The 26,324-nt window shown below is 37.0% G+C and overlaps 3 protein-coding genes across 7 annotated transcripts; 1 reads left to right on the top strand and 2 right to left on the bottom strand.

Annotated features, from left to right (window-relative positions):
* Positions 1 to 253: 253 nt before the first annotated feature.
* On the bottom strand, positions 254 to 3,374 carry LOC134818659 (potassium voltage-gated channel subfamily A member 10-like). The gene is made up of 9 exons (XM_063828298.1): positions 3,316 to 3,374; positions 2,830 to 2,977; positions 2,516 to 2,670; positions 2,159 to 2,348; positions 1,742 to 1,941; positions 1,355 to 1,601; positions 1,090 to 1,230; positions 677 to 834; positions 254 to 533 (listed from the first exon to the last, which is right to left on the bottom strand). The coding sequence occupies exons 1-9, from the start codon at positions 3,372 to 3,374 to the stop codon at positions 416 to 418; spliced, it is 1,416 nt and encodes a 471-aa protein (XP_063684368.1). The 3' UTR covers positions 254 to 415.
* On the top strand, positions 2,864 to 18,891 carry LOC134818116 (uncharacterized). 2 transcript variants are annotated; one of them, XM_063827537.1, is made up of 16 exons: positions 2,864 to 4,362; positions 5,163 to 6,220; positions 8,884 to 9,073; positions 9,482 to 9,621; positions 10,959 to 11,034; positions 11,300 to 11,466; positions 14,117 to 14,282; positions 14,504 to 14,668; positions 14,842 to 14,964; positions 15,159 to 15,312; positions 15,532 to 15,646; positions 16,268 to 16,426; positions 17,565 to 17,669; positions 17,784 to 17,996; positions 18,135 to 18,251; positions 18,375 to 18,891. In XM_063827537.1, the coding sequence occupies exons 3-16, from the start codon at positions 8,905 to 8,907 to the stop codon at positions 18,486 to 18,488; spliced, it is 1,983 nt and encodes a 660-aa protein (XP_063683607.1). In that variant the 5' UTR covers positions 2,864 to 4,362; positions 5,163 to 6,220; positions 8,884 to 8,904; the 3' UTR covers positions 18,489 to 18,891. The 2 variants fall into 2 exon arrangements, with proteins under 2 accessions (XP_063683607.1, XP_063683608.1); XM_063827538.1 differs by lacking the exons at positions 2,864 to 4,362; positions 5,163 to 6,220 and adding an exon at positions 8,638 to 8,713.
* On the bottom strand, positions 18,885 to 25,909 carry LOC134818117 (EF-hand domain-containing protein D2 homolog). 4 transcript variants are annotated; one of them, XM_063827540.1, is made up of 8 exons: positions 23,887 to 23,967; positions 22,528 to 23,155; positions 22,149 to 22,310; positions 21,620 to 21,813; positions 21,162 to 21,235; positions 20,875 to 21,022; positions 20,520 to 20,656; positions 18,885 to 19,662 (listed from the first exon to the last, which is right to left on the bottom strand). In XM_063827540.1, exons 4-8 carry the CDS (start codon positions 21,779 to 21,781, stop codon positions 19,341 to 19,343), a joined length of 843 nt encoding a protein of 280 aa, XP_063683610.1. In that variant the 5' UTR covers positions 21,782 to 21,813; positions 22,149 to 22,310; positions 22,528 to 23,155; positions 23,887 to 23,967; the 3' UTR covers positions 18,885 to 19,340. The 4 variants fall into 4 exon arrangements, with proteins under 4 accessions (XP_063683610.1, XP_063683611.1, XP_063683612.1 ...); XM_063827541.1 differs by lacking the exon at positions 22,149 to 22,310; XM_063827542.1 differs by lacking the exons at positions 21,620 to 21,813; positions 22,149 to 22,310; positions 22,528 to 23,155; positions 23,887 to 23,967 and adding exons at positions 24,982 to 25,285; positions 25,710 to 25,909.
* Positions 25,910 to 26,324: the final 415 nt, after the last annotated feature.

Below are 26,324 nucleotides of genomic sequence, written 5' to 3'. Positions count from 1 at the left end.
CAGGTCATCATCAAGGAGCCGGGAGCTAGTTAACTTTAAGTTATACCTTTGGTTTGAGTAATCATCATCTTATCGTTAGCTTACAGTGTCTTTAGATGAATAGGATTGTTGAATAAATTGAACATTTCTTGGGTAAATCACTTTTACGTCAGAATAAAAATGTGAAACAGCAAATTTAACACTGAATGAATGCAAATGCAATTGGTGAATCTCAAATGCAATCTCTGAAATTGTTCCTTTTGTCAATGAGTTATGCTGACATCCCTGCCCATCATTAGAATTCAAACCATTCCAAGTTTAAATTACCATGACCACCATAGCAGATTAGTCGCAGTCTCACATACAAGCACAAAATAACTAAACTTGTTAAAACCTGTCACAATCGACATAATAAAACCAGTTTAAAATATGCCAATCAAGCAGAAACTGTTTTTAAACTTTCGTCCTCCCAAATAAACATATTTTGAGTCTCACGGTCCTGCCTTAACCGCGCTATCATCTTTTGTTCCATGAACCGCTTCTCTTCATCATATCTGAAAATAGACAACACTGTAGTAATTTTCCAAATCTTTTGAGATAAATGAGTATTCCTGGAGAGCCTTGATTTTAATTTTATGCTATTATGATAATACGATATAACGCTTTTCCCTTAAAACTCTTAACTTTTTAAACTTACGAGCTAGAAAACTTGCTGACAATGATAGTCATGGGAAGGGCAAGGATAACAATCCCCATGACAACAACCAGACTGCCAAATATCCGACCAAGGTGGGTCCTAGGTGCGACATCTCCGTAGCCAACTGTTGTTATGGTGACCACTGCCCACCAGCAACCCTGTGGTCATCGAGTGTTACCACTTCAACATATTATTCTGCACGTTGACCACTTGCTCAACAAAATATGATATTAATATAGAACTAAAAGAAGAGTGTTACTGAGGATGATGGTGGAGAAAAGCACCAGAAAGGTAAAAGAACAGACAACTGACCATTACGTTTTCAAAACTCCAATCAACACAATCTGATTATGAACCTCGGAACAAATATCCATACTTGAAGGATATACAAATTATTACAGTGGAGCACTCACCTCAAGAATAGATTTGAAATCATGATTGTCCGAATCTCCGTCTGTACACTCGATGTAATACATAATAGTTCCACATGTGAGCACGAAGATTAGGATTAGTAATAAGAGCACTAGGAACTCTTTTGCTGCTCCCGATATAACCTGGATTGAACAAGAGAATCAAGAGGTATTACGTTTTTCATTTGTAACTGGCAGTTTTAACTTCAATACAATCGTGTAGATCAATCTCTCAGCTAATTCTTAGATTCAGTTCCACAAATCTAACCTTCATCACCACAATGAGCTCCTTGGAGTGCCGCACAAATTTGAATATCCTCACAATTCTAAACGTCCTACAGACTCTTAGAGCCACATAGCCGTGTTGTTTGGTAGAATCTGTTGTTTGAGACATCATGTCGGCGATAAGACCGATGTAGAATGGTAGAATGGATAGTATGTCCATGATGTGCATCGGAACGGTGAGAAATTTGATCATGTTCTTCCAGGTTATGAGACGTATAAACAAATCAACACTGGAATGAATGGTTACAGGGAAACTACCTGGCAATGATAAGAAGGGATTATACAAATTTCAGTATTCAATTTTTTTAATCATTGCGGGAAATAAATGTCATTAAAAACAATAAATTTTAAAACCACCAAAAGAGCAAACCTGAAAAAGGCAATGACAAGAGTATCTAGAACAAGGAAGAACATGTAAAGAGGCTCCTTGTTATCAGTAAAGTAGATCACAATTTCAGGGATAGTTTCCATCACCAGGAGAGTCAGGGAGATACAGATGAAAATGATATCCACCACCGCCCAAACACATGCTCCTTTTGAGTAGTGTGGGTTGTTCATGAACTCTCGGATCTAAATAAGTAGTACTTTATAAGTAGTAATTTATAATGTGGTTCAAGTGTGAAACGGGTATTAAATCTGTGACCATTCTCAAAAGAATATTCCAAATAAAAAGGATTATAGACTAAAAACTATTTCAATTAAACTGATGTCTTTAATTGTATACCAATTATAAACCAATTATAAACCAATTATAAACCAATTATAGAGCCTAATTGAAACCACTTACCTTTTGCTTTAAGGTGGTCGGAACGTATTTCTTCTTGATGGCCTCCTCAACGGCCCCAAAAATATCATCTAAAGAAATCTTGTAGAACTCCAACTCAGTATTGACAATATCCTCATCAATATTCGTCGGAGGCTTAAAAACTCCTTTAGATTGGTAAAAATACAATATGGCGTCAAACATTGACCTATTCCTGCGGAATATTATCCGTCAAAACAAGTCGGCAATGGTATGTCAATACCTGTAAATAAGTGGATAAATTAATGAATTGTCAAAGAAATATTGTTTACTAGGCAGCTATATTCCCGTTTGATCTTCATTAGAGTCCAATGACCGTGAAAATATTCACAAGAAGCGTACCTGTTGAAATAGTACATTCCTATTTCAGGATGAAAAAAGTCTTCTCTCTCCGAGGAGCCGAGGAGAGTTTCAGGGAAGTAGGCCAGAGTTGATTCTCGAGTGATGTAAACCGAGCCACAAACATTGATGTGGAGTAGTTTGTCCTTCCTCCTGATCTGTTATATCCGTCAGACATGATCAAAATATTGGAGGTGCTCATTTAGCAAACCAACCTTACAGTATCTTCATTCGATCTTCATTAAAATTTATAACAACAAGTTTTATATTTGAATATCAGCGTTGGAACTTATCTTATAATGAAAAACTTAGCGTACTTTTTTGGGCGAAGCAGTGGTATCCTTAGGCTCAGCCTCACGCAGAGCTATCGTGCAGGAATCATCAACATGATTGTTATTATCTCCGTTAATTTCGTCATGGTTTGTGGGTAAGTTGTTCATAAGCAGGTATTCGCCGTCTCTTGAACTTGTAATAGGGAAAACATTAGATCATTTATTAAGTAACAAAATGTATGTAAGACTCTGGAATAATAAAAGTTTATAATCCAAATCGTAAAATGTACCCGTTTTGTTTTAAAGACCCGAGGGCCACCCATAATCAAGGGCTTTGAAACCGGTTTATTAAATACAATATAATATAAAAAATAAACTGCGATCGAAACATTCATGTCGATACTAACTGAAATAATATGATCTGTAGGCAAAATAATAATACTGACACATAATTAAGATACATGATATAATAAAATAAATATCTCTTTCATATCCACACTAAATACCCAATTTAATGAATTAAATACTTACCCCCGGTGATACAAAGTCGAGCCAGCAGCGAATCCGCTATCATCAGTATTAACTTCCATTCGTTCATTCTAAAAGTACCTTCAATACAGAGTTTTAAAAACTTGACTTGCAAAAAATCCGATTGAATAACTTCTGCTCTTAATTTATTTATCACTTATCAAATTCTATACAATAATAATACACGACTTCAGGCAGTCATCTGACAACAAACTTGACAGAGAAGATCACACTATCCGAAATAAAGGAAACCAAGGAACAAATGCTGAATGGGAGCATTGTTGAGGAGTTTCCTGCTTTGGTACGTACTCAATTGTCATAGCAACATAAAGGCACGTGCTGCCGATTGAATATCTCAATTCTAGCTTACCAGCAACTATTCCTATCCCTCATTCAACCCACAATCTATAAGTCTGGACAACTAAAGGAATCATATCACTATCAGACATCAGTACTATTCGGTGGAAACCACTAGGGAGGGACCGGTGCCGATATGAAACCACATAGGTTTATAAGTAATCTTCTACCAAAAACTAATACAATTGCCTGGACTCCCAGACATTTTAATATCAGATACCTGTAGGGGTAAAGTTAGAGGAGCATTCAGATTACATGATAACATTTCCCCATGATGGCCTAGTAAGAGCCAATCCCAGGCAACCAATATGTCATATCAGTTGTGCGGGTTTGATGAGATTGGCCCGAAATACTGGTCATGATTATTGATGTAAAACTCTATTTCGGCCATAATATTGTTTGTCTGTGCGACCTAGTGAAATTCTCAATATGCCTTTGCTAATAATATAATTAATCACCAACATAATAATTAATATGACGAAACGTTAAGTTATTGCATATGAAAAACATGGAAATATTCATCCAATTCTTGAACTTTGTAGATTATTCGAGTTAAGTAGTGAATTCTTACTCATACTCATAGTAAATAATATAATAATTAAAACTTTAACAGTAATTATCGAACGATCTGCATTTTAGTATTAATACGACATTTAAAAAAATAATTTAATGATTTTACCTGGGTCCTCAAACGTGAATACCTTACTCGGGATTATTATGACCGGGATAAAGTGGCGGGTTTAGGGTAATTTCGCCATATTTTTCCCGAACCACATTTTCACCGGTCGTTAATAAACCCGCCGACTCAGCTTTTAGGGTTCCCAAGGGGTATGGGTGCTCATATTTTAATGGTTGTCTTATATTCACTAAAGAAGACTATTGGGACACTTGTTGTAGGTTTTTCGACTTCATTTGGCTAAAATTGCAAAAAATTCACCTTTTTGCCCAATTCTTGTCATATATCCTTATTGTCAAAGTTGATTTAAATAGGCCAATTTTTAATTTCTTAGGTATTGACTATCTCTACATAATGAAATAGGACTCAAAGTAAAAGTAACAGTTAAATTAAAACTCGAATTAATTAAAACGGTCAATAACATGAATCAGTTTCATCAGTCATTTATTCATAATTCTAAACAATGTGAACGATGCATTCTTTCGAAGATTTTCTACAAATTGAGTCATAATGGTTATTTGATACACGTAAACATGTAATGGTAATTCAAAACAACGAATTTGCTAGAGTCTACTTTCAACAATTATTGATAATTCGACTTGTTTCACAAGTTTTAGCAATGCGAAAATTTCTGAACCTGCTTATCTCTAATAAGGAAATTTACATCTGAGACAAAATTTTTGAATCTAAAATTGAAAGGTTGGACACCGGTAAAATGGCGACCGGGAAAATGTGGTGGGTTTTGAGCAATTTCGCCATATTTTTCCCGAACCATATTTTAACCGGTCGTTAATAAACCCGTCGTAATAATCCCGAGTAAGGTATATAGTTTAGAACTTCTAACTTGCATTCGCAATTCAATGAAGACATGAAGTGAATCTAATAGCCTTGAATAATTCAAGCGAGCATTATTGGTTTTTATACTTGTTGATTATACGTGTTGATTTTGCTGTTCGTACATTTGTCATTGAATCTTCGTGGCCAATCTGCGCCAATCAGTGGAAACAAATAAATTTAATACAAAGTACAACGGAACTTCAAATCTCGGACCACGTTTGTACCAGTTTATAACCGGATCAACCAATGTCAATATTCCCATGGCTCAGGCTGATTACACTGTAAATGGGTTCAATCTACACCAATTACGCTATCTAACCGTTTTATCTGCAGTACCAACGTATTATTGGCATCATTGAATTCTGCTACTGAATACTATCTCTAGCCATCACATTTAAACAACTATTTTAAGCTTACCTGAAATTCTACTGAAATATGCTGATAATGTTATTCAAAGAATCTGTAGCGCTATACGACACCGAAAATATTATTGTGGTACTTTCCGATGCATGACGTATGCATTACATTGTACGATAAAATTAGCCTTAAACCGTTGTCAGGACGACAATTCGGAAGGGCATGAACATCTCATAAGATCAAATTTCGTTTATTTGCTAATCCCGTATCACCGTCCATCGGTAGAAATGGCATCAATCGTTCCTCAATTCTCAGTATTTATTTAAAATTCAAGTTCATTTAAAAGCTTTTGTTTTATAATTAATCGAAGTTAATATTTTCACGTGAAAGGATAATAACTTCGAGTAAAGTTGAATCCTTTTTTGTAAAAATCATGAAGCAAATGGATATACTACCTATGCCAACTCAATCATGTAACAATATTCATTGTTGTAAAAAATATTCATTGTTGGATGCATGTTAGATAAAGCTAACAGAATTTAAAGTCAAAGTTATGAATTTTATTGCTCGAATGATTATTATAATACTGTTTTATTCCTTGCTTTTTGTGAGATGTTCTATTCATAGATCAGATAAGTAAGTTAAGTACTTTCAACACTAATATATAACAAATAATTTGAGGCTCTAATGATGTAGTTTTACGAAGATTTAAAGCCTAACGTTGTGTGTTTCCCTTCGTGTCCAAAAGCATTATAAGTTAAGTAGTTAGTATAGCAGTAAGTACGATCAATTATCTTTTAGTCTATCGACCGACACCAGTTGTTTTCGTCTTTTGGAACCGTCTGGATAGTATTTCTGAATTTTTAAACAGGCTATGAAAGTTGAACCCTTTATCAATATTATATAATATGTAATGTATGTGTAATATGTAATGTATTGTCGTTTTATTTACGATGCCAATGAAATCCACAATGATATTACTGTATCTAACTCAATTATTTGAATGGTTGATGACTAACAATGCAGGAGTTACCCATGTTTCTAGTTGACCGCATCACGTGATGCTTGTTTTAACATTTTGTTATCAAGTACGTAATATTCAGGAAGCTTGTGTTTAAATGTCTGATGAATGGAACTGGTGGTTCTGGTACGTTTAGATTCGGTAGAATGCGCTGAATATTGATCTACTTCTAAACCTACATTTTTTCAGTTGGACTTTTCACTTTTTAGTGACCATGTGTTGACCATCAAAAGTGACCATATAGTAACCACAAATCTGCAAATAGGTACAGTGGCGATCGGCTATATTTCGGTTGTTATGGTAACAGCCCTCTATTATCCAGGTATTTGTTTTTAGAGGGCTGTTAGAGGGCTATTACCATAACAACCGTTAATAGAAGGTCGTCATTGCACGTGTTTTCCCAACAAATGTTACAGTGACGATATAATGACGATATAAAATGACCATAGTGCGGCTCCCTAAACTTGTCATGCACATCTCAACAGTTCAAGGTTCATTTCAGCAGTACACGAGCTGCAATAATCACTACTCCCTGCATTAGGAGTGTATAAACTGTAAAACGAACACCTTGTGCATCAATGAATGAGTATGTTAAGTAGGTGCTATGTGTCTAGATTGAGATATATCCGTGCATTTGGTCATGCCGCATTGTTTTCTTGATGACGAGTACTAGTAGGACTAAAGCTGTGCGTAAGTTTTTCTTGTGAGCTGGATGAGATGTGTTTAGTCCTACTCTGAATTGTGAAACATTTTGTAAACGGCTTAGTTCGATGTATTTTATAGCAAAACCCATCTTAAATTAAATTGAACAGTTGACTTATGCGGTATCTTTCTTTGTGCCAATATAAACCAGGCTTACCATCAAAACTCACCGTCGTACTTGAATAACTGATAGTGTGACGGTTCCTGTGCGGTAAAAATATACCAGTGCGGTAAAAATATACCAGTGCGGTATAATATAATTTTCCTGTCGAATCAGTTTGCTTGATCAAATGGTTAGTTCCTTGTACAAATAATGCTAGGCTTTAATAAATATTCAACTTTTTTCGTTGTTAACATGCATTATGCCGAAGGTTTTTATATTTTTTGTCATATTTTTTATTTAAAGATTTAACTATATTCAAGTTTGATAACAAGTGGTTACTTTTACCGCAGGAAGTTATAATAGCTTTATGTGCATGTCATCGTTTTCTGGGCGTTTTAACTAATTGTGCTGTCATTTTGAGTTACCTCTGAGATGAAAGAGAGAATCAGATTAATACTTAAAATACGCATTAAAACGTGACGAGAGTATCAATTTCAGTGAAAGTGTAAATTTCAATCATCTAAGGAGCCGACTGACTGAAATATAGATTACATGTAAGATACACTTACACTCCATTACTGACAGTTTAATATCTTTCAGCGGGTTTTAGATAGAAGAAAAATACGCAAACGGCTATCTTTCTGTTCTAACTTTAAACTGTTTACTGCATTGTTCTGTATAGATCAGCGGTGGATTAATTAAAAAGTGATTTAAACACGCCACTAAACGCATTACCACGTTCAAGAGTTGAAAGTCTGTAAGCTTCTCTCGCACCGTGTGACGCGGCACTTAAACAATCACTGAAAATTTCTAATTATTTGTATTTTGTCACGCTTGATCACGCGGACTTGTTTGTCACACTGGCACTAAATGGCACTAAAACAGTAAAGCTGAGTTCCGGGTTACTGGATATCTCACAGCTCTGTTTCTCAAGAGATCGCTCTGCTTGCCACATTCACGCAATCCAAACTCTATGCTATTGCGATGAATACAGCTTGGATTCTAAAATCACAATTGCTTTCATTCACACTGCTTGTTACGGCAATTTCGAACATAATGATCGGTGGAGTTCACTCTAATTTGCTTTGATTCCATGTGTACCACTTTGTCTTGTTAGTTATACAGAGATATGTCAAGGCTCGTAATATATTATGATTATATTACTCAAACCTGGAAATTGTTTCCAAGGCAACCAAAAAGCTTTTAATGATGTTTGGTACAAACTGTGTGCCATTGTAATGTGAGCCCTGTGGACATGCTCTATAGCTAGGGTTGCTGATGCACTACAGCTATATTTTTATTTCCGGTTGTTCGTTTTTTAGAATCTTGGTTTCCTGATAGTAAATAGGTTGGCAGTAGTCTTTTAAGAGATTCTTTTAGCTTCAATACTGCTAATACAACCATGTGATACAAAAATAGCTCTAGGGCTTGTCACAATTGTGATTTTAATATAGTACCATTCTGTAACACCCCACCCCATCCCCTCTCCCCAACAAGTAACGAAATTGTAACTTCCAGTAGTGGTATAAAAACAAGAAGATGGCAGAAACAATTCACAGTCGACAGAACACAATGTTCAATGGATCACAAGTGAATCGGTCCATCACCAACTTTGGTATAGACCAGAGGTCCTTGTCGAGCATTGAGCTCAGTCCCTCTCGGGATCAGAGACAGATATCGAAAATAAACATCGAGTTTGGCGGCAAACGTACGTATTCGTTTAATGATAATTTAATTCTGAATCACGATATCTTAGTACGTCAGTATAAGTAGCGCGATATCATGATTGAGAAATAAATTGTAGCAAGTAGTCTGAGTCATATTTAATGGTATTCTTTACTTAATTTATTATTAACTACATATTCATCAAGGGTTTTAATGACGAAATATTTATTATAGAAAGATCGGATATTTGATAATGATACTATTCATTAATCTAAAATAAATGAACAGTATCATTATCCAATATGCGTCGACCGGTTGAACTTAATGACATCCCTCGCTGCTTTTTATGCCCCCCTTTACATTACAGATATTTATTTAATGTTTTAATCAAATATACAATATGCATGCAACTTAAACGATCGACTGTTATTGATGATGTCGACCCACTCAGGTAATTTAAAAGTAGCAAGTCGCGAAGAAGCCACCCCAACCGTGGATATGGTGGATGCTGCTTTCAAAATAAACACTTTTCTCAACAAACATCTTTGCCTCTTTACCCAGGGGCTTACTTACAAAAACAAAAACATCAAGGTTAGTTGTTTATCTAGATTAGCTAGTTTTAAATCACAATCATTGATTCACGATGACTGCAGCAGTCAGAGAGTGCGTTATGTGACTTATATTCAATATTTATGATATGTTTGATGTTGTTTTCCCGATATGACTAATCCATAACGATATAAAAACATAAAATGATACAAAACAGATATCTGAAATTCAAATTTCACTATGTATCAGTCAAAAAGGTGACTAAAAGCGCGAAATTTAAATAGAATAGTCTGTCGGTGATCGGATCCGTGTTAATTACATGGCTCTTAATGTTAATTACATGGCTCTTAATGTTAATTACATGGTTAATTAGACGGCTCTTGTTCGTGGATTTCCAGAAATATAGAAATATTGATAATAATTTGTAACCTGGTTATAAAATTAACAAGAGAACCTTTCAAATTTATGTTTTCGTACGACGCGATCTGTGTGTGATATAAGATATTACATTTATTATAATCTTGAAAATTCAAGACCAAAAATAACTGATAAATTGTCCACATTGCAGTGTTCTCAACCCTGAAATAACATTGACACGATCTGGTGGTCGTATCGCTTCAATAATTTTAAATTTATGGCATGATCAAACTATCCAAATCCAGGAGATCATACTCCTTGGGGGTTATATTTTATTTAAGAGTTTAGATATTGAACCTGCACAATGCTCGGAAACGGCTGACGGTAAGCAGCGAAGAAAAATAAATGATTTACTACCGGTTTGTAACACTACGCAGTGGGTATCAACCCTGAAATAACATCGATATGGTCCGGCAGCTTTATCAATCCAATAATGCATATAAATACCCTGAGCCGTTTACGGTTGCACATTAACTGCTGCAATGCCCATATAACTGCTGCAGATTTATTCTTAAAAGCAGAGGTTGAGAATAATGGTATCATTACAAACGTCACTGGAGACCATGGTCAGTCTCCTAAAGGCTCGTGCCGGGTTGAATTCATTACTAGGAAAGTACATACTAAGAAAGTGCATATGTAGTGTCTGCTGACAAACCTCTCGTGCTAGCCTCTGTCTGACATCCTACTCAAGCAATGGCTGAAAACTGGAACATCTTCAGACAACCTTCAAAACATGCTTTAGAGATAACTACTAAAAGATGCATACTTTGATAGAATTGGGTTTAACGGTCTACAAGATAACAGGAGACAAGCTACAGTATTCTCAGTTGAAGTGGACTCCTGAAATCTCTCGAGATCTCCCTGTATTAATATGTATTATATACAGGGTGTTTCATAAATAGTGTCCTGTAGTTCTGATCCATCCCTCATTATCCCAGGGGCCAGTTACTCATAATCCCCAGGGTTATCTTGACGTGTTATCTATGGAATGTTCAGTTATCCCGCTACGCTGCAGGGGTCCCTACTACAACCTTATAGGTAAGTTTTATATTTGTAAATCTTGTAAGATTTAACATCTTTTCAACCAGCTTTATGATTGTTAACATTTCGACTAGTTGTATTCATCAAGCAAGTTGAATTATTATTAATACTATCAGTGGGAGAAATCTTGATACGTATCAGATATTTCATAAAAATTATGAAGATCTTACCTGAGGACTTCAGGCTTTGTAGCTCAAGCTGGTGCCTTCTAGTTTGTAAGATGCTGAATCTGTAAAGTTCTTGACAATGTATTTAATCTCAGGTTACTTCTACTCGATGCTTGACAAGTTTGAAAAAGCGGAAAAGTATTTCGAGATGGCTCTGAAGATAAACGCGGACGACACCGTCGCCTGTGTGAACAAAGCAAGAAATTACCTCAAAAACAACGAGATCATGAAGATTCATCCTGTTATAAGAAGACTCAAAGACGTGAGATATCAATTAAAATAGTATTGTTGATAAAGAAGCAAAATATTGTTGATAAAATAAAATAAATCCGTAAAACTCTTAAAATGGTTCATTTTGATCTAGCATAGATGCTCAACGCAGATAAGCAATCTTGGAAGATAAGCCAGCAGTGGGATTAATTACTACGTAATTTTGCCTCCATCTCGTACCCCATGTACGGGATGACCCTGCGAATGATTATGTTTTCAAATTTCCAGAGACATTCACGTTTAGCAAATTAATATCTGAAATTTGTCGTAAGTTGCAGAATTCTTCGCCCGAAAGAGCCCTGTACCTACTTCATGGCTTACTAAGTATTATAAATATCTCCGGGATTTCGACGCGGGATCATATTATCACTCAGCCAGGCCTGCTGTTAGATAAACATCTCAAGGTGATATCATCCCGCCCCGGAAATTTGTATAAACCCGGCCCGCTTTTTAGTCGTAACTGATGTTTATCATTCAATTCTCCGACTTACAATAATCAATGATACTGCTGATTAGAACTCGATAATAGTAGAACAGTTAGACGCGCGATCACGTGGGCGCGTCACGTGCGTACCACGTGCCACCAATAGCATACGCCGAGTCTATACCACGTGACACGAAAGCGCACCACGTGATATGAAACATCGTAACCGTCCACTTCTTTTACACGCAAATTCCTGGGAACGTTGCCAAAGCAGCTAATTCTTGGAATTTCTCCAACGCGTGGCGTGAGAATTTGGCGACTAGCCAGCTACCCTTGTCCGTGCCCTAAAAATAGTATTGTTTTGCTTGCTCTCCTTCCAGCTCTTGTTCCTGTTAACGTTCAAGCTATTGCTCCACTATGACAGATCGGTTTGACATTCAGATTGATGAACTGCTTTCCAATCGTGTTCCGGACATACAGTACAGTTAGTCTTCTAAAGTATAAATCCCTTGTCGAAATCGCCGGAGATAATTATAATCCATAAACACTTCACGCTCAGGGCTAAATAAATGTAATCCCTCAGCTGGCGCTTCGGGATTACATATTAACACAAAACTCGTGCGCTGCGCGCACTCGTATGCGTTTATCAGATCATCCCGCTAGCGCGGGATGATCTGTTATATAAACCCTTTGCGTGGCGGGTTTATGTTATTACAAATACAGTGATAAAAGTGTATCATATCACTATCAGGTTGATTGCTTCTTCCGGAAGGTCAATCAGCTCTAAGTTTTATGATATTTATTTTAAATTATAATCAGTTGTCATTACTAGCAAATAAAATCCATTGCTGAGTAGGATCCTCTGAATCTGATTACTGCTTACCTTATACCAGATGTATAATGTGAGGGGGGGGGGGGGCTGGGGGGGGGCCGGGGGGGGTGTGGGGGGGATGTTGTCTCTGTTTTACAGTGGTCTGTTCAAATTCGATGGTAATTCCGTATGCTATGTTGAAGGATGCAAATGCCTATTTAAGAAGAAAAGGATAGAGTGAGTATGATGCCAATTGTTTTAGGACGATTGAGAAGTAAGATCCTTCGTTATTGAAGGATCTACACATCACATTGTACTGAGTAAAGTTCAATAAGACAGTGGATTACACATCACATTGTACTGAGTAAAGTTCAATAAGACAGTGGATTACAACCAGTCACATTGGTGTTTAGAAGTAGGAAAATATGGAGTGGATCACCTTAGGATAGCTACTCAGATTAAATCTGCTACCAATCAAGCTGGAATAAGTCGAAATAAAATTGAAGTCTGGCCCGTCCAAAGTTTAGTTATTAAAATTGCGAAATTCTTAGAGCTAAGCTGTATCAGGGGTAAATTAAAATCTTGTAGACAGAATGAGAAAGTCAGTTGATACAGGTTAAGGTGATGGAAGTGAAAGTAGAATTTATGGTAACACACTTCATGGAATTAATTATTAGGTAACAAACGAACTATGGTAGTGATTTAAAACCAGCAGATAGTTCCAGAGTTCAGACGATGATTACGAGTTTAATGAATCAATATTTAATACAAATTCGGGAGGTTAAGTTGTAAAACAGCGACCTAAGAATCGATAAAAGCAGAAAAGCCTCGTGGTTTCTGTATCACTTGCTCTTTTAGTTTTAGGTAATAGAACAAAATCTTTAATATAAGTGAAACAATATCGATGTGGAACTAAGGTAAGACGTGGTTAACGAAAAGGGCGGCAATATTCCGGAAACAGGAATTAGGACTCCAAAGTTACAACAACTTATTAGTGTGACACTCGTTTGTCGAAGCTTTCAAATAGGTGATATGGCGCGGCACCTTCTCTTCAGGTCCATTGGCTGAAAAATGCGTGACGCAAGGGCACGTGATCGTTGCACGTGACTGAGCGCGTCGAATGTTCTTCGAGCAGGACTGGGGATTACACTCATAACACTCATGTTTCGATGATAAAATAAATTATATCATCACGTAAAGGCTAAATTAATATTGTGTACATACTTTCTGTGGAAATATCCTGTCCAAACCCAGGATACATAACATGAAGACTTTGTTGTAACTTTGTATGAAAAGCATTAATTAATATGATTGACATGCAACTGAAAGGGATTATTAAAATGAGATAAAGAAATCTCACCATACCGGATACCCCCTGGTGCTGTTCTTAACAAAATCCATCCTCAGATCGAAGCCCGATCCTCTCACGTACCCGGTCTCTCCCCACTATCAGCAGCAAACAACACGATAGCACTGTCCTACAACAAACTGGGACTCAGCTGTGCTGCTCTGAAACACTATGATGCTGCTCTTAAGGCTGATCCTCTTAACTTCGACTGTTATCTGGGAAAAGGTGATTAGTTCTGATAGCATGTTATCAGAGAGGGATGGAATTTTTCGTTGATAAGAAAAACAGCACAATTTCATAATCCATCCCAATAGCTATTGGATCTAATAAAGTTGTTCAATCTATATTGAACCATGATATTGATAAGGAAAAATAATAACATGATAAGGATGATGACTATTGTCGACAATATTTTGATATTAAGTTGACGAATCCTCTATTAACAGGGGAAGTACTGGTGAGGCTCAGTAAACATCAAGGTCGAGCTAACGCCTTGAAGACGCTCAACGAGGGAGTTAAATGTCTGAGAAAGTATATTGCTGAGTACAACGTATTGAATCTCGCTAAAGAAAAGGACCCACGAGAGTCGCCGCTCCCTCGAGATAACAAAGGTCGGTTCTAAGTAGTAGTCTGATTTGATCTTAAAGCCTCAAACCTAATGCAGTTTCTAGGGTAATAGCACGGTTAATCAGCTAACACGACTAATTGTCGACTAATTGAGATTGAGATTATAAAGCAATGAAAGGCATTAGTTTGGTCAAATCAAATGACCCCTTTAATTCAGCGGTGAATAACGTTTATGCGGTAATCCTTCTGGCGAGGGCACTCAACGAAAGATCTAGAAGACTGGAAAAAGAATACACTCAAGAAGCTCTAGATTACTTGGATCTTGCTTTAGGACACTGCGGTATAGTTCATAGCTACACGAGTTCCGATAAAACCATAAAATTAATCATTTTGCACATGTCACCAGTCACCTTCGATTATATCTTTAATTTATATTTGATTTTGGAGACGAAATATTTTGAAGAGCAGCTTGTTGGCAGCTGAAGCGTAAAAGCTTAAAATAAACAGCAATATTTGATTTCACATTCTCCTCAGAAGGTTCAGTGTACACGTTGTACCAAATTGGGGACGAGAAGAGACTGATGAACTACTTCGATGGAGAGGAAAGTGCACTAAACTTATTGAAAAAAGCTATTGAGATCAGAGAAAGCTCCCTGTTATATCATTCCTACGCCCTTGCTATTCTCAAGTTAGATTTAATTTTAGTTGATTATCTATTATCTAATCTTCATAATATAAATTTTTTCATTTTTATCTCAATTCTGATGAATTCACCATTACAGAAATGAAACTGTTACTCCAGCGTAGTTACAGTTGAAGCCATTGAATTTTCGATAAGTGCAGCAAAGCGGTATTCAGGAAATATTCCATTCCACACATAGATTTCTGACCATTTCGAAAATTCCAGATGGGAAAGGTTGAAGTACGAAGAGCGGTTCAGAGCTGTCTCCAACATGACCACAGCTACCTCCCACAACGGAGCAGCTGAACACGACTCTGCTATGGATAACGCTCTCGAGCAGGTTTGAGATCTACAGGAATTGTTTTGAGATATCTACCCTCGATATTCAATTATTACTTCTCGTCTCTAATGTGCTACTGCTAGTTCTCTTATTATACCATCATTAACATTTTCTTGAAACTTTAATGTTTTAATTCATAATTAATTGGTGTTTGAGATTGATTTCCCAGTTTCCACACGCAAAATGCACATATAAACGAACTAAATGTGTAAGTTTCATTGATCTATTTGCAAATACTATGAAATAATGATAATTTATGACCATATCTAACAACGAATTTTATCCAATGATCCCAAATGCACGATTTGCATGTTTCATTGTATGAACTATAGATGTTCTTGCAATAATATCTGATTCTGATGTGTCTTTTTTATCATATATTAAAAAAATATCAAAATCACTCTGGGATTCACTTTGATTCTTGTCATTTATCACACGATTCCTCTACAAGCAACCTCTGATTTCTGATTTCTTATTCAAAGCATCATATCATGTTATTTTATATACAAATATCAAAAGAGATCATCGCAGTCATCGCCATTAGCTATAGGTTTCGATTGCACCAATGACATCATTGGGATCTCTTTTATGCCAGCTTTTAGCCCATCATGCAAGTTACAGCAGGACCACCAGCTGGACCAGGTTAAAATAGGAGTGGATAAAGCACCAGCGACTCCTCTTGCACCACCAGCCACGGCTTCTTTTGGGGGCACAATTAGCAAACTGTTTCCTATAAAGAGGACACTGGGTAGTTTAATGCTGAGTAGCGCAAATGCACTGGTAAGATGTGGTCCGTATCAGTCCTGATGTGACGTGAGCAGGGGTCGACCGGGATTGTGGGGAGAAGAATGAGAATGAATTTCCGGGGCCGGGTTAAACCTATGATAGATCGGAGTTTGTCACTCTGCCGGATAGGGGTTTTTGTTAATTTTTTTGTTACCCAGAATCGGTCGAAATTTGTTCTTATTTCAGTTCTTTCTGCATTTTTTCTGCATTTGTGCAGCAGAATCTTTAAATTACGGGGAAACTCCTGGCTGATATCCCGGCAAAATCTTAAAATTGTACCGGGGCCGGGATTAGTGCCGACTTGTCGGGACCGGGATTTTTTCAAGCATTTGTTGGGCCGGACCGGGAGAAATTGGCCAATCCCGGCAGTAACCGGGGCTTGGTCCAGAATTCCGGTCGAGTCCTGGTCACAAAGGAATAATATTGCGAAGGTGCATGATCTAGAACAACCCGGGGCCGTGCATTCGGAAACCCACGGGTGATGCTTGTGCATGTAATTTGCTGAACCGAAATGTTATTTGTGAATGATCAATGAGTAACGGAATGCTGGAATGATAACCAAAGAATGATGTGATTTAAATTACAAATTAGCAACAGATGGGTCAAACTTCAAATGGACCAATATTAAACTATCTAAAGATATTGCTTTACATTCATTTTTGCATGCCTCTCACTGTGATATTGTTCACTAACAATAGTAGCACGGATTCTCACAAGTCTACGATGGCAAGTTTAAAGTTGCAACTTTAGTTTACCAAGTTAATACTCCATGACAATGAATATTTAAATCGTAAACTCGGTGAATCGCCATGAAATTAATGTAATGACCGCAGCTAGCTAACATCGCCGGATTTTTGTGCATCTCAATGTTTGTACCAACTTATTAATAGAAAAATAAGTCGTCCGAAACCCACCTGTACAAGCATGGTAAATATTGAATATTAAAAAGACCTGTGTTGACCTTGTTATGATAGTTTGCATGAGATTAACATGTGACATTTAAATTTGTCTATTATCCGGTTGAATTCATTCGTATCTCTATCTCATCCGGACTTCCCATCTTTTACTATTTCTAACGCACTCTTTTCCGTAGAAATGATGAATGCACCTTTTAAAAATGCATTGTATCTAGCAGGAGCAACGTAAAAAGAGTATAAAGCATCATTCCTCTAAAAGTGACAAACCAAAGCCGTTTGTCTTTGAAGGAGACAACGAACTTCAACAGGGCTTCATAAGGGTCAGAACTTAAGTCCAGTTATTTTTTCCTCTGAAAAACATTTAATTATGACGACCATGATGTTGTTTATTAACAAATTGTGCGAACGTTAAAACACTAAACGCACGATCTCAGGTAGCAAAACTGCTGAAACATGCACTGAAACTTTCCCCGGTTGGATCTACACAGATCTCACTGGACCTTGCTGAGATATACTGCTCGTTGAATCGAAAGAGTGAGGCGGAGTCCATGTTTAACAATATTCTGGAGTCGAGTAATCCAGTGGACAGAGAGCTAGCTTACAGGAAGTTTGGGAGGTTCCTTATCAAGATTGGAAACTTTCCTCGGGTGAGCCAGCTTAGATTTTAGAATGATACCTCATAACCTCATTGTCATAATACCGTCTTCCTCACTTGAATTTATTAGTGGTTCAATTTTTTCGGATAAACAATTTAAGATTTGACAACTAAAAAATACGATTCCAAGGGTGATGAGATGATTGAAGAGGCAATTAAACTGAGATCCCACGCAAACCACGACGAGGTTGCTCTAAAACAACTAGAAGAAACCGTCACTATCCTCGCCGAGCACTTTAAGAGTGATGTATGTCAACTTATATATTAGCTTACTTTTAGAGTTCTTGATAACAACATTCCTCCACAAAATTCCATATGCATTCTGAATTCGTAGTATCAAAATTAAAACTAATAATTTTCCTCCACTCAGAATGCAACACGGGAGAAGTTCTGGATGGACCAGCTGTTACAGATCAACCCAACCCTGGCAGAGGATCCACCAACACGAAACGGCCCTAAAAGTTCCCGGCAGCGAGGAAAGTAAGCCTCTAAGTCTGAAGTCTGGATTCTGAAAGATAGAAAACTTCCAACCGTTCACTCTTAGCTCGATCTGTGAGATCACACTTCCAAAGGTGGCAAAAAAAGAGGTTTAATGAATTTAACCAGGGGGTTCTTATCACAGTTATAACCAATTGAACAGTGCTTATCAGTAAGCTTAGAGTTTTAACAAACGGACTCTGTCACTGAAACACATTTTTTGCCAAATACAAAACTTTAAAAAGTGTTTCAGGAACCGGATGTGGTTGATAAAGCAATTCACAAACAATTTATTTTAAATCAGTATTTTTAGATTGCAATTTCAATATCGAAAACACGAGGAAATTATCACAAAAATTAATTCCTTGATTGTGCACTACTGTCTCATTTTCAATATTCTACTTTGATAATCCAGACTTTTTACTCATCAATTCGATATTAATCTATAATGTTCACTATCCGTCTTGAATCTAAAATACAACTTATCAAAGTACAACAATCACTATTCAAGACGATATCCCAAGTTGAAAACTTTCTACTTCATGAAATTGAAAAACAAGCCATAACACATAATAATTCAATTGGCGCTACAGAATTCAACAAGCAATTGAATATAAACAAGACAAGGTCTCGCAAAAGCAGAAATCAAAGCGACCTGTCTCTTGAAGTATTGATAAATGATCATCAGAAAGGTTAAGAGTTCGACAACAGTTATCGACTGATATGATTTCACATTAGAATACGCCTAATTGGCACTTCCAAAACGGCCAGTCCGTTGCAAGTTTAAAAGAAGTACAATCGCATTCAGTTTTATAAACTTTGGGAAATCTTATACCTAGGTTCAAGTTTCAGTAAGGGTTCAAGACTTGCTCGAAATACTGATGTTTGAAATCTGTCTTTCAATTCCTCCGGCGCTCGAGCTGCTCGATACTGATACTGTGGATGATTGTCTTTCCATACTTCCATTATCATCGCTTTTTAGAACGTCTCTCTTTGATTTTATTTTCTTTATCTTCAACTTAGATGGCCTTTTCTCGGTGAGGGTGGGCTTCTTTCCCATTTTCACGTCTCCAAATACTGACGCTTTTGACGCCATTTTCTTCCTTTTTTCTTCCTCCGCTTCTTTCTGCTTCACTGCTTCTTCTCTTTCTATTCGTAACTCAGTTTCATAAGAAGTTTCCCTGGAAAACTTAAGTTAGTTTAAATTAAGACAAACCAAGGTATTGGAAGCAGTATATCCGGATAAAACTTTGATGCAATGAAAGTTTTGAATATGTCCTACCGGTAGGACATATTCGAATTTCAGCTTTCCGCGACCCAAATTTCACTTTTTTGAATGAATTTTTCTTGAATGACCATCTTACAAGGTCACGGAGGATGGCACAAGACACGATTGGGGTACTCAAAGTTCTATTCCCAAAGAATGCTTTGACAAACGGAAAATCATCAGAATATAAAAAGAGATTTTGGAAGATTTTTGAAGAAGACCTTTTCTGCCATCCCCTTGACCGAAATTTCGCGATTTCGACTGAAATTTTGACCAGTGACCAATCAGTGAGGTCGGTCAGAGTGACACAAGTCGCCATCAAGGTTCTGGAAGCAGTTTAACGGGTGATACTCGTAAAATATCTGTTCCATACCAGGACCGTCGTTCCTACCAGGACCGTCGACGAGTCCAACTCGGCGCGCGTCCTGGTAGGTTGTAAACCTACAAGAAGCAGTATATCCGGAGAAAACTTTGATGTAATGAAAATGTTGAATATGTCCTACCGGTAGGACATAATATTTGAATTTCAGCTTTCCGTGACCCAAATTTCACTGTTTTGACTGAATTTTTTATAAAACATAAAGAGATAAAGGATCAAATGAGGGAAACGTTGAAATATTTTTGATAAAAATAATTTCACATAGAAATTAAAATATGTAAGGAAGCGTGCCATTTACAAAATGAATCTTTAGAGAGACTGAAAGGAAAACAATGCTTATTTGGTTCGAGCAGCCTTATCATTAAAGAGACTGAAAGGAAAACAATGCTTACTTGGTTCGAGCAGCCTTATCTTCGAAAAAGTTCTTCGCACCACCAACTCCAACAGTGGCTACTTCAATCTCGTCCACCAACTTTTTGAGGCTGTCTGATCCGTCCCCTGACCTTATCTTCTGATATATGCAGATGAACTGAAGAAATACAATTGTTAAGACAACCTATCCGGTTTAAAACCAGCTTTAAGCCGGCTACCATATTAGCAGCCGACTAAAACTTACTTATCAAATGTCGTTGACGCACCGCAATCTCTATCATGTATGGTCAAGAAAAGATAGTTGCTAGAAGTTAAATCAAAATAAAAAGATTCCAAAATATTTCACAGTTTATAAGTGGATGCTTCAATAAATACCTCTCTTAAATCAAGCATCTTATCACCATCAGTATCCAGCTCCTTTATAATGTTTTTAAATTCCATGTGAGTCATAACAGTCCCTAACGTCCTCATCGCACCCTTGATCTCCTCGAGAGTTAAGAGACCGTCATCGTCAGCATCAAACCTGATGAGTATAATTTAGCAGGTTAAGGAATTGAGAATTCGAAATAATTGAAATGGTAAGTGCTATGCAATTATATTTTTATAAGTGCTCATTCAATGCTTTCTTGAATAGAAACAAATGTAAATTAACAATTTCTTACACGTGAAAAGTCTCCTCGTATTTTACGATATCTGCTTTTGCCATTTCCTTGAACTCTATCAATGGGTTGAATACCTGGAAGTGATAAGTGGTGTTAAAGAACAAATTAATTGTTAACAAAGTTAAGATATGATAAGACATACTGGTCCAGTGATCTTCGCCATTGAATCGATTCAATTAATTTATTGACGCCCTCTAATTCCGAACCATTGGCCATGTGACCATCTGTTTGCGACTGACGAGCTCAGCCTGTCATTCCGCCGAATCTCTATTCATGTTTGTGAACATGATAGCCTGGGGTCCCCAGGTAATGAATTCATACGCCTCTCAAAATTGTATTTATAAGGTGATGCACACTGCAGAAATATCAAATTTTACCAAAATTTGAGAACAACCATAAAATCACTACCTTCTTGTTGAACACTATCTCTAACAATCATTGAGAAAGTAAAAACGAACCATCATAGTATTCTTATTCAAGACATCATCCGGATTATCCATTTTCTTCTGTCGTTTCTCCAGCTTCTTAAACAGACTGTTCCGCCGTCCGAATCCAGCGAACCCTTTAGGCTTGATCAAATCTCTTTGCTCTTCATGGAGCATGATGGGAGGACCGGACATTCATCAGTCAGTTCATCTACTGGAGTTTTATCCTTGATGAGAGGATCAGGTTATAGATGGAGGGTTTCTTGCTGTGAGCTGGCTTCAAGGGAACATAATCTGCTGTTTTATGGTGCTCCATTTTTTGTCTGTTGATAGTCTTGAGAAGTGCTTATTAACTAATTAAAGGTGATAATTAACTGAATAAAAATGCACTTGTGCTGAATGTACAATTTGTTGTTCTAGGATGCTTCTCGCTCTTCATATAAGGACCAATGGTTCGTGGATTTATCGAGCATATTCGTGCACACATTCGTGCATATTCGTGCAGTGCTACATGGACACACACACCAGCTCCATCAGAAAATACTCTCTCGCAAGATTTCACCTCATCTAATTGTTCCATTGCTGTGAAATCCTCCTCGAGCTTTCTGCGGATCCCAAGCTTTTGAAATAAACTATTTCTACGAGGTCTGTTAGCTTGTTTCTCGTTTTGTAGTGACTTTTTATTGCTTTTAGCCTTTTTCGGGATCGGAGAGAGAGGCTCTTCCTAGGGACGGTATGCCTGATCAGTTCAACTGTCATGCTTGATGCTCTCAAATAGGCTTATGGTTAGAATACAATAAATCATATTGTTCATCATCATGCCATGCTATCATTTCCATAAGATATAATACTTTATCCAAGATATTTCCATTTTAGTTCTAACATCTAAAATTTCTTTTAGTTTAAATATGTCGAGTTCCACAGAATACAACAATCCATACCTGGGAACCCTCTTCAAGTTTTTCTTGGTCTCTCTTCTGCTCTGCTTCCTCAACTAACTTTTGTCTCCTGCCCAGAATCTTAAACAAGCTGTTTGACCTGCCCCTAACTTTATTCTTCTCCTCTGATTTACGAATGACGTCGTTCTTTGCCATGTCTTTCGCTACTGCTAGACCATCATACTTACTTATCGGATGATCGAAAGTTTGAGGTGAGGGTTTCGTCAGAGCAGGTAGTTCGATATAGTCCCCGTCACTCTCCTCCTCCTCCTCCTCCTGGTCCTCCCCAATGTCACCAAGAGAAGAGTCGTCAGCATCTGTAGCACGTGATGATCGCCCCTCTCTTGACCCTGCCACCGCTATCAGGTAATGATCATCTGGGTTATCAGCTGTTTCGTGTGAATAATTGCTGTTATCTTGTTCCAATTCCATCATGGTTTGATGCACACCTTTCTGGTTGAATATTTCTGAGTCTGAATTAATTGGAGAAATGTGTGAGATCAGTTTCTCTAGGGGACAATCTTTCGATATTTGGGGATTGATTTTCGTTGGCAGAATCTATTTCACTGTCTGATTTGCTGAGTTGTAGATCGGAACCATTCAACTCTAATTCCTCCTCCTCGAGCAAAGGCTGAAGAATTTGTTATGGTTTTATTGAAACGAAATACTTTAAATCAAAGCTGCTCAAGCAATCCGGCTTTCAAAACAAAAACTGTCTTTGGTTAACTTTGGAAATGTTAACGTTGCTTAACGGTGTCTTATAACTCGACTATAAGTATAAATGGAAAAGTGAAATTCAAGCGAACACAATAAAATGCACATGCGAAAACAGTATGGTACATTGTGGAATTTGCGTACAAATTATCTCTTTCGCAAAAGAAACGCGGGGACACAAAATTACAGCAAAAAACAGAAACTCCACAACCTCAAGTTAACTTCAAACAATTAAGTGGCTAACAAACAAAATGTTGTCCTTGTAATTACAGCTTTATTGACGGTAATTATATGTGTATGTGACATACAGCTGTGAAACTTCATGCTTACACTGCCAGTTAATTAATTGTGGCATACACTATGTTACTTTTAGCATAGTGTTAAATGTTGAATGATGCAATTAATTACAATGATACCATTGTGCAGTTTGCACTTTCGAGCTACTTCCACTTTTTGAAAAACAGAAAAATCCTTTACTGTGGAAATGAACCAAACTTGGTAACAATGCCAGGGTGATAGTCAACCCGTCAACGTAGCATTTATCGATTAAATTTTATAGCTCTATTTTAGAGTTAAGACTTAATCCCGCTCTCTTTGTGAATGTGAAAAGTGAAAGTGCTACAACTGCACAGTGCTGAATATATTTACAAAACGGAAGAGTGTCTTGGTAATTGTCCTGATTATCTCTCTGCTGAGTCGCCTCTAAACAAAAATCACTTATAAAGCAACAAGCTGGTAAAAAGATAAAATATCAGACAAAATTATGACAAAATAATTTATCTTTATAAATAAATAAATAAAACCCGTCATAGTAACGAGCCGAGTAACCTAGAGAAAAAACCGTCAAACCAGCATCCAACATTATGTATCCAATGTAACATGTTTATTGTTGGCCATCTTTGACGTGGCTTAATAAGTGCCAAGAAGATTAAAAGAAACCGGCCACAGCTCAGTCGCAGGTGTAAATAGCTTGTTAGGTTGCTGTAACCGCACATTTTATTTGTAGTTGAGCAATTACGAATATAGTTCACAAAGTATATCTGGTCAAATCGAACATGAATACAATTACATTGGTAACAACAAACTTCAAATAACACATGGTACAAATAAAGGCTGATCCAGATATCTTCTCTGAATCTGTAATCAGACCCTGGTGATGATGACCCTTCGTCGGACACTGGACAATTTCTGATTCGCGTTGAAAAATGATCTAGTGTGAACAGCTCAAGGTGGTAAAGTGTAAAGAACCTAGTCGGCAAGTACTCGAGTAGCAAACCTAACGGTGTCTAGTTAATGGAGAGCCTGCATACAAGGGCTCACTGTCTGTACTATTCACTACTTAATAAAATGTCGGCCAGTGCGGCCAGTGTGGCTCTGGTCTTATTAATTTTAATAACCTGTGGCCCAAACACAGGTTTATTGGCATCCTTGATACTGTTCATAACTGGAGTAATTCCAATAATTATGCCAATGCCATAATGTAATTATAAATTATCTGCTAAACGGATCGGTTAGGTTATTTTTGCCTTATCTGTTTTCATCCCCTCTCAGTTTTGTTTTCCATAATGGAGTACATTCTTTCTTGATGTATCAAACTCTGAAGAGTAAACTCTTGAACCGTAGTTTAAATCATAATAATGAAATGAAAAATGTTCACAATTTTTGAAAATTGTTAATCGATGTTATGATTAAAAACACAATGTCGACAACACCACATAATAATAATAATTTCAATAATCTTACCTCCATAATGGGCTCTATTTCGGCTCCCTCCCTTTGTTCCACGATCTTCTGTCTCCTCTGAAGTTTCTGGAACAGACTATTGCTTCTCTGTCGAGGCATCGGCACTATCTTCTGTCCACCCAGCATTTTATTTTTTCTTGAAAATAGCGGCATTGTGAGATTTCTAAAGTTGCAGATGTCACTCTTCAATCTTCAATTTTCACTCGTCACTCTCCAATCTTCAATCTCCCACTTTTCACCCTTCACTTTTCACTTTTTTCACACTCTTTTCTATACTTCTCACTTCGCCCAAACACAATCTGATCTTTGAGGATGACATGTTAAAATTTCAAGAAAAGATGTTTCAAAAATTGCCATACTTAAGCAAAAGCTAAGAGAACAAAAATAATGATTGATTGTATTGACTCAAAACCAAAATCTCGACATCAATCTATCCTAAAATGTAATTCACCTAGTTATAGCTCTACAAAATGTAAATTCTTGCTGGTAGAACCACAACCGATTATAGAAGAAACAAGATTTGTAATAATTTGCAAAATCAAACTGACTTTATCGAACAATTGCGAAACAGGAACTGTTCAAAATAGCATATTTTGTATGCGAGAGGTATTAACGCATAAAGGCTTAATGAAAACATCCTAACAGCACGAATGATTCAATTAAAAGCCAGACGATCGTGCCAACAGATAACACGTAGGTTTCATTTATTCGATAACGGAATAACTTACCTGGTATTTTTAATTGTTGTACGGTTGTATACTTTATCAGAGAATACGTGACCGCCTTATTAGTAAAGGATGGTAAAAATATGACAAGCTGTCTACTTCAAAATGTAGAAATGTGGACACCGATAATATCTACAACGACAAAACATGTTTATCGGCGGCAACACCAGGGATGAAGCCGAATAAAAGTGGGAAATGTCGAATTATTTTCACAACAGACTATGTCAACTCAAAAAATAGTGAAATACAGCCGCGCTATATCTAGCTATGTATTAAAAGCAGGCAGGCGGTGTAAATTTGTTTCATCTGGACTGGTGCCAATGTGTCAACTTTACCAGTGTTATATGTGTGTAGATACGATGCTGAAGGTACCTACTTTTCTATCGTCACGTGTATTGATACGATGCTGAAAGTACCTACTTTTTTAATGTTATGTAATCTTGAAATGGTGTTTACTGTTTACGGTACCTACTTCACAGTTCATAAGTGTTACTCGATGTTGATATTTTGCAGATTTGATCATGAAGCGATGTAGAATCTTAGCGGCACGAAAATTGCAGATACAAAATATCTTCTGGAGAACTACAAGAGTAAACATTACGTAGTATTTAAGTGTGC

The sequence above is a fragment of the Bolinopsis microptera genome, chromosome 7 (assembly GCF_026151205.1).
Source record: "Bolinopsis microptera isolate Bmic1 chromosome 7, MBARI_Bmic_1.0, whole genome shotgun sequence".
NCBI lineage: Eukaryota > Metazoa > Ctenophora > Tentaculata > Lobata > Bolinopsidae > Bolinopsis > Bolinopsis microptera.
The sequence above is the reverse complement of the archived record's forward strand: the minus strand, read 5'-3'. Positions and strand labels throughout refer to the sequence as shown.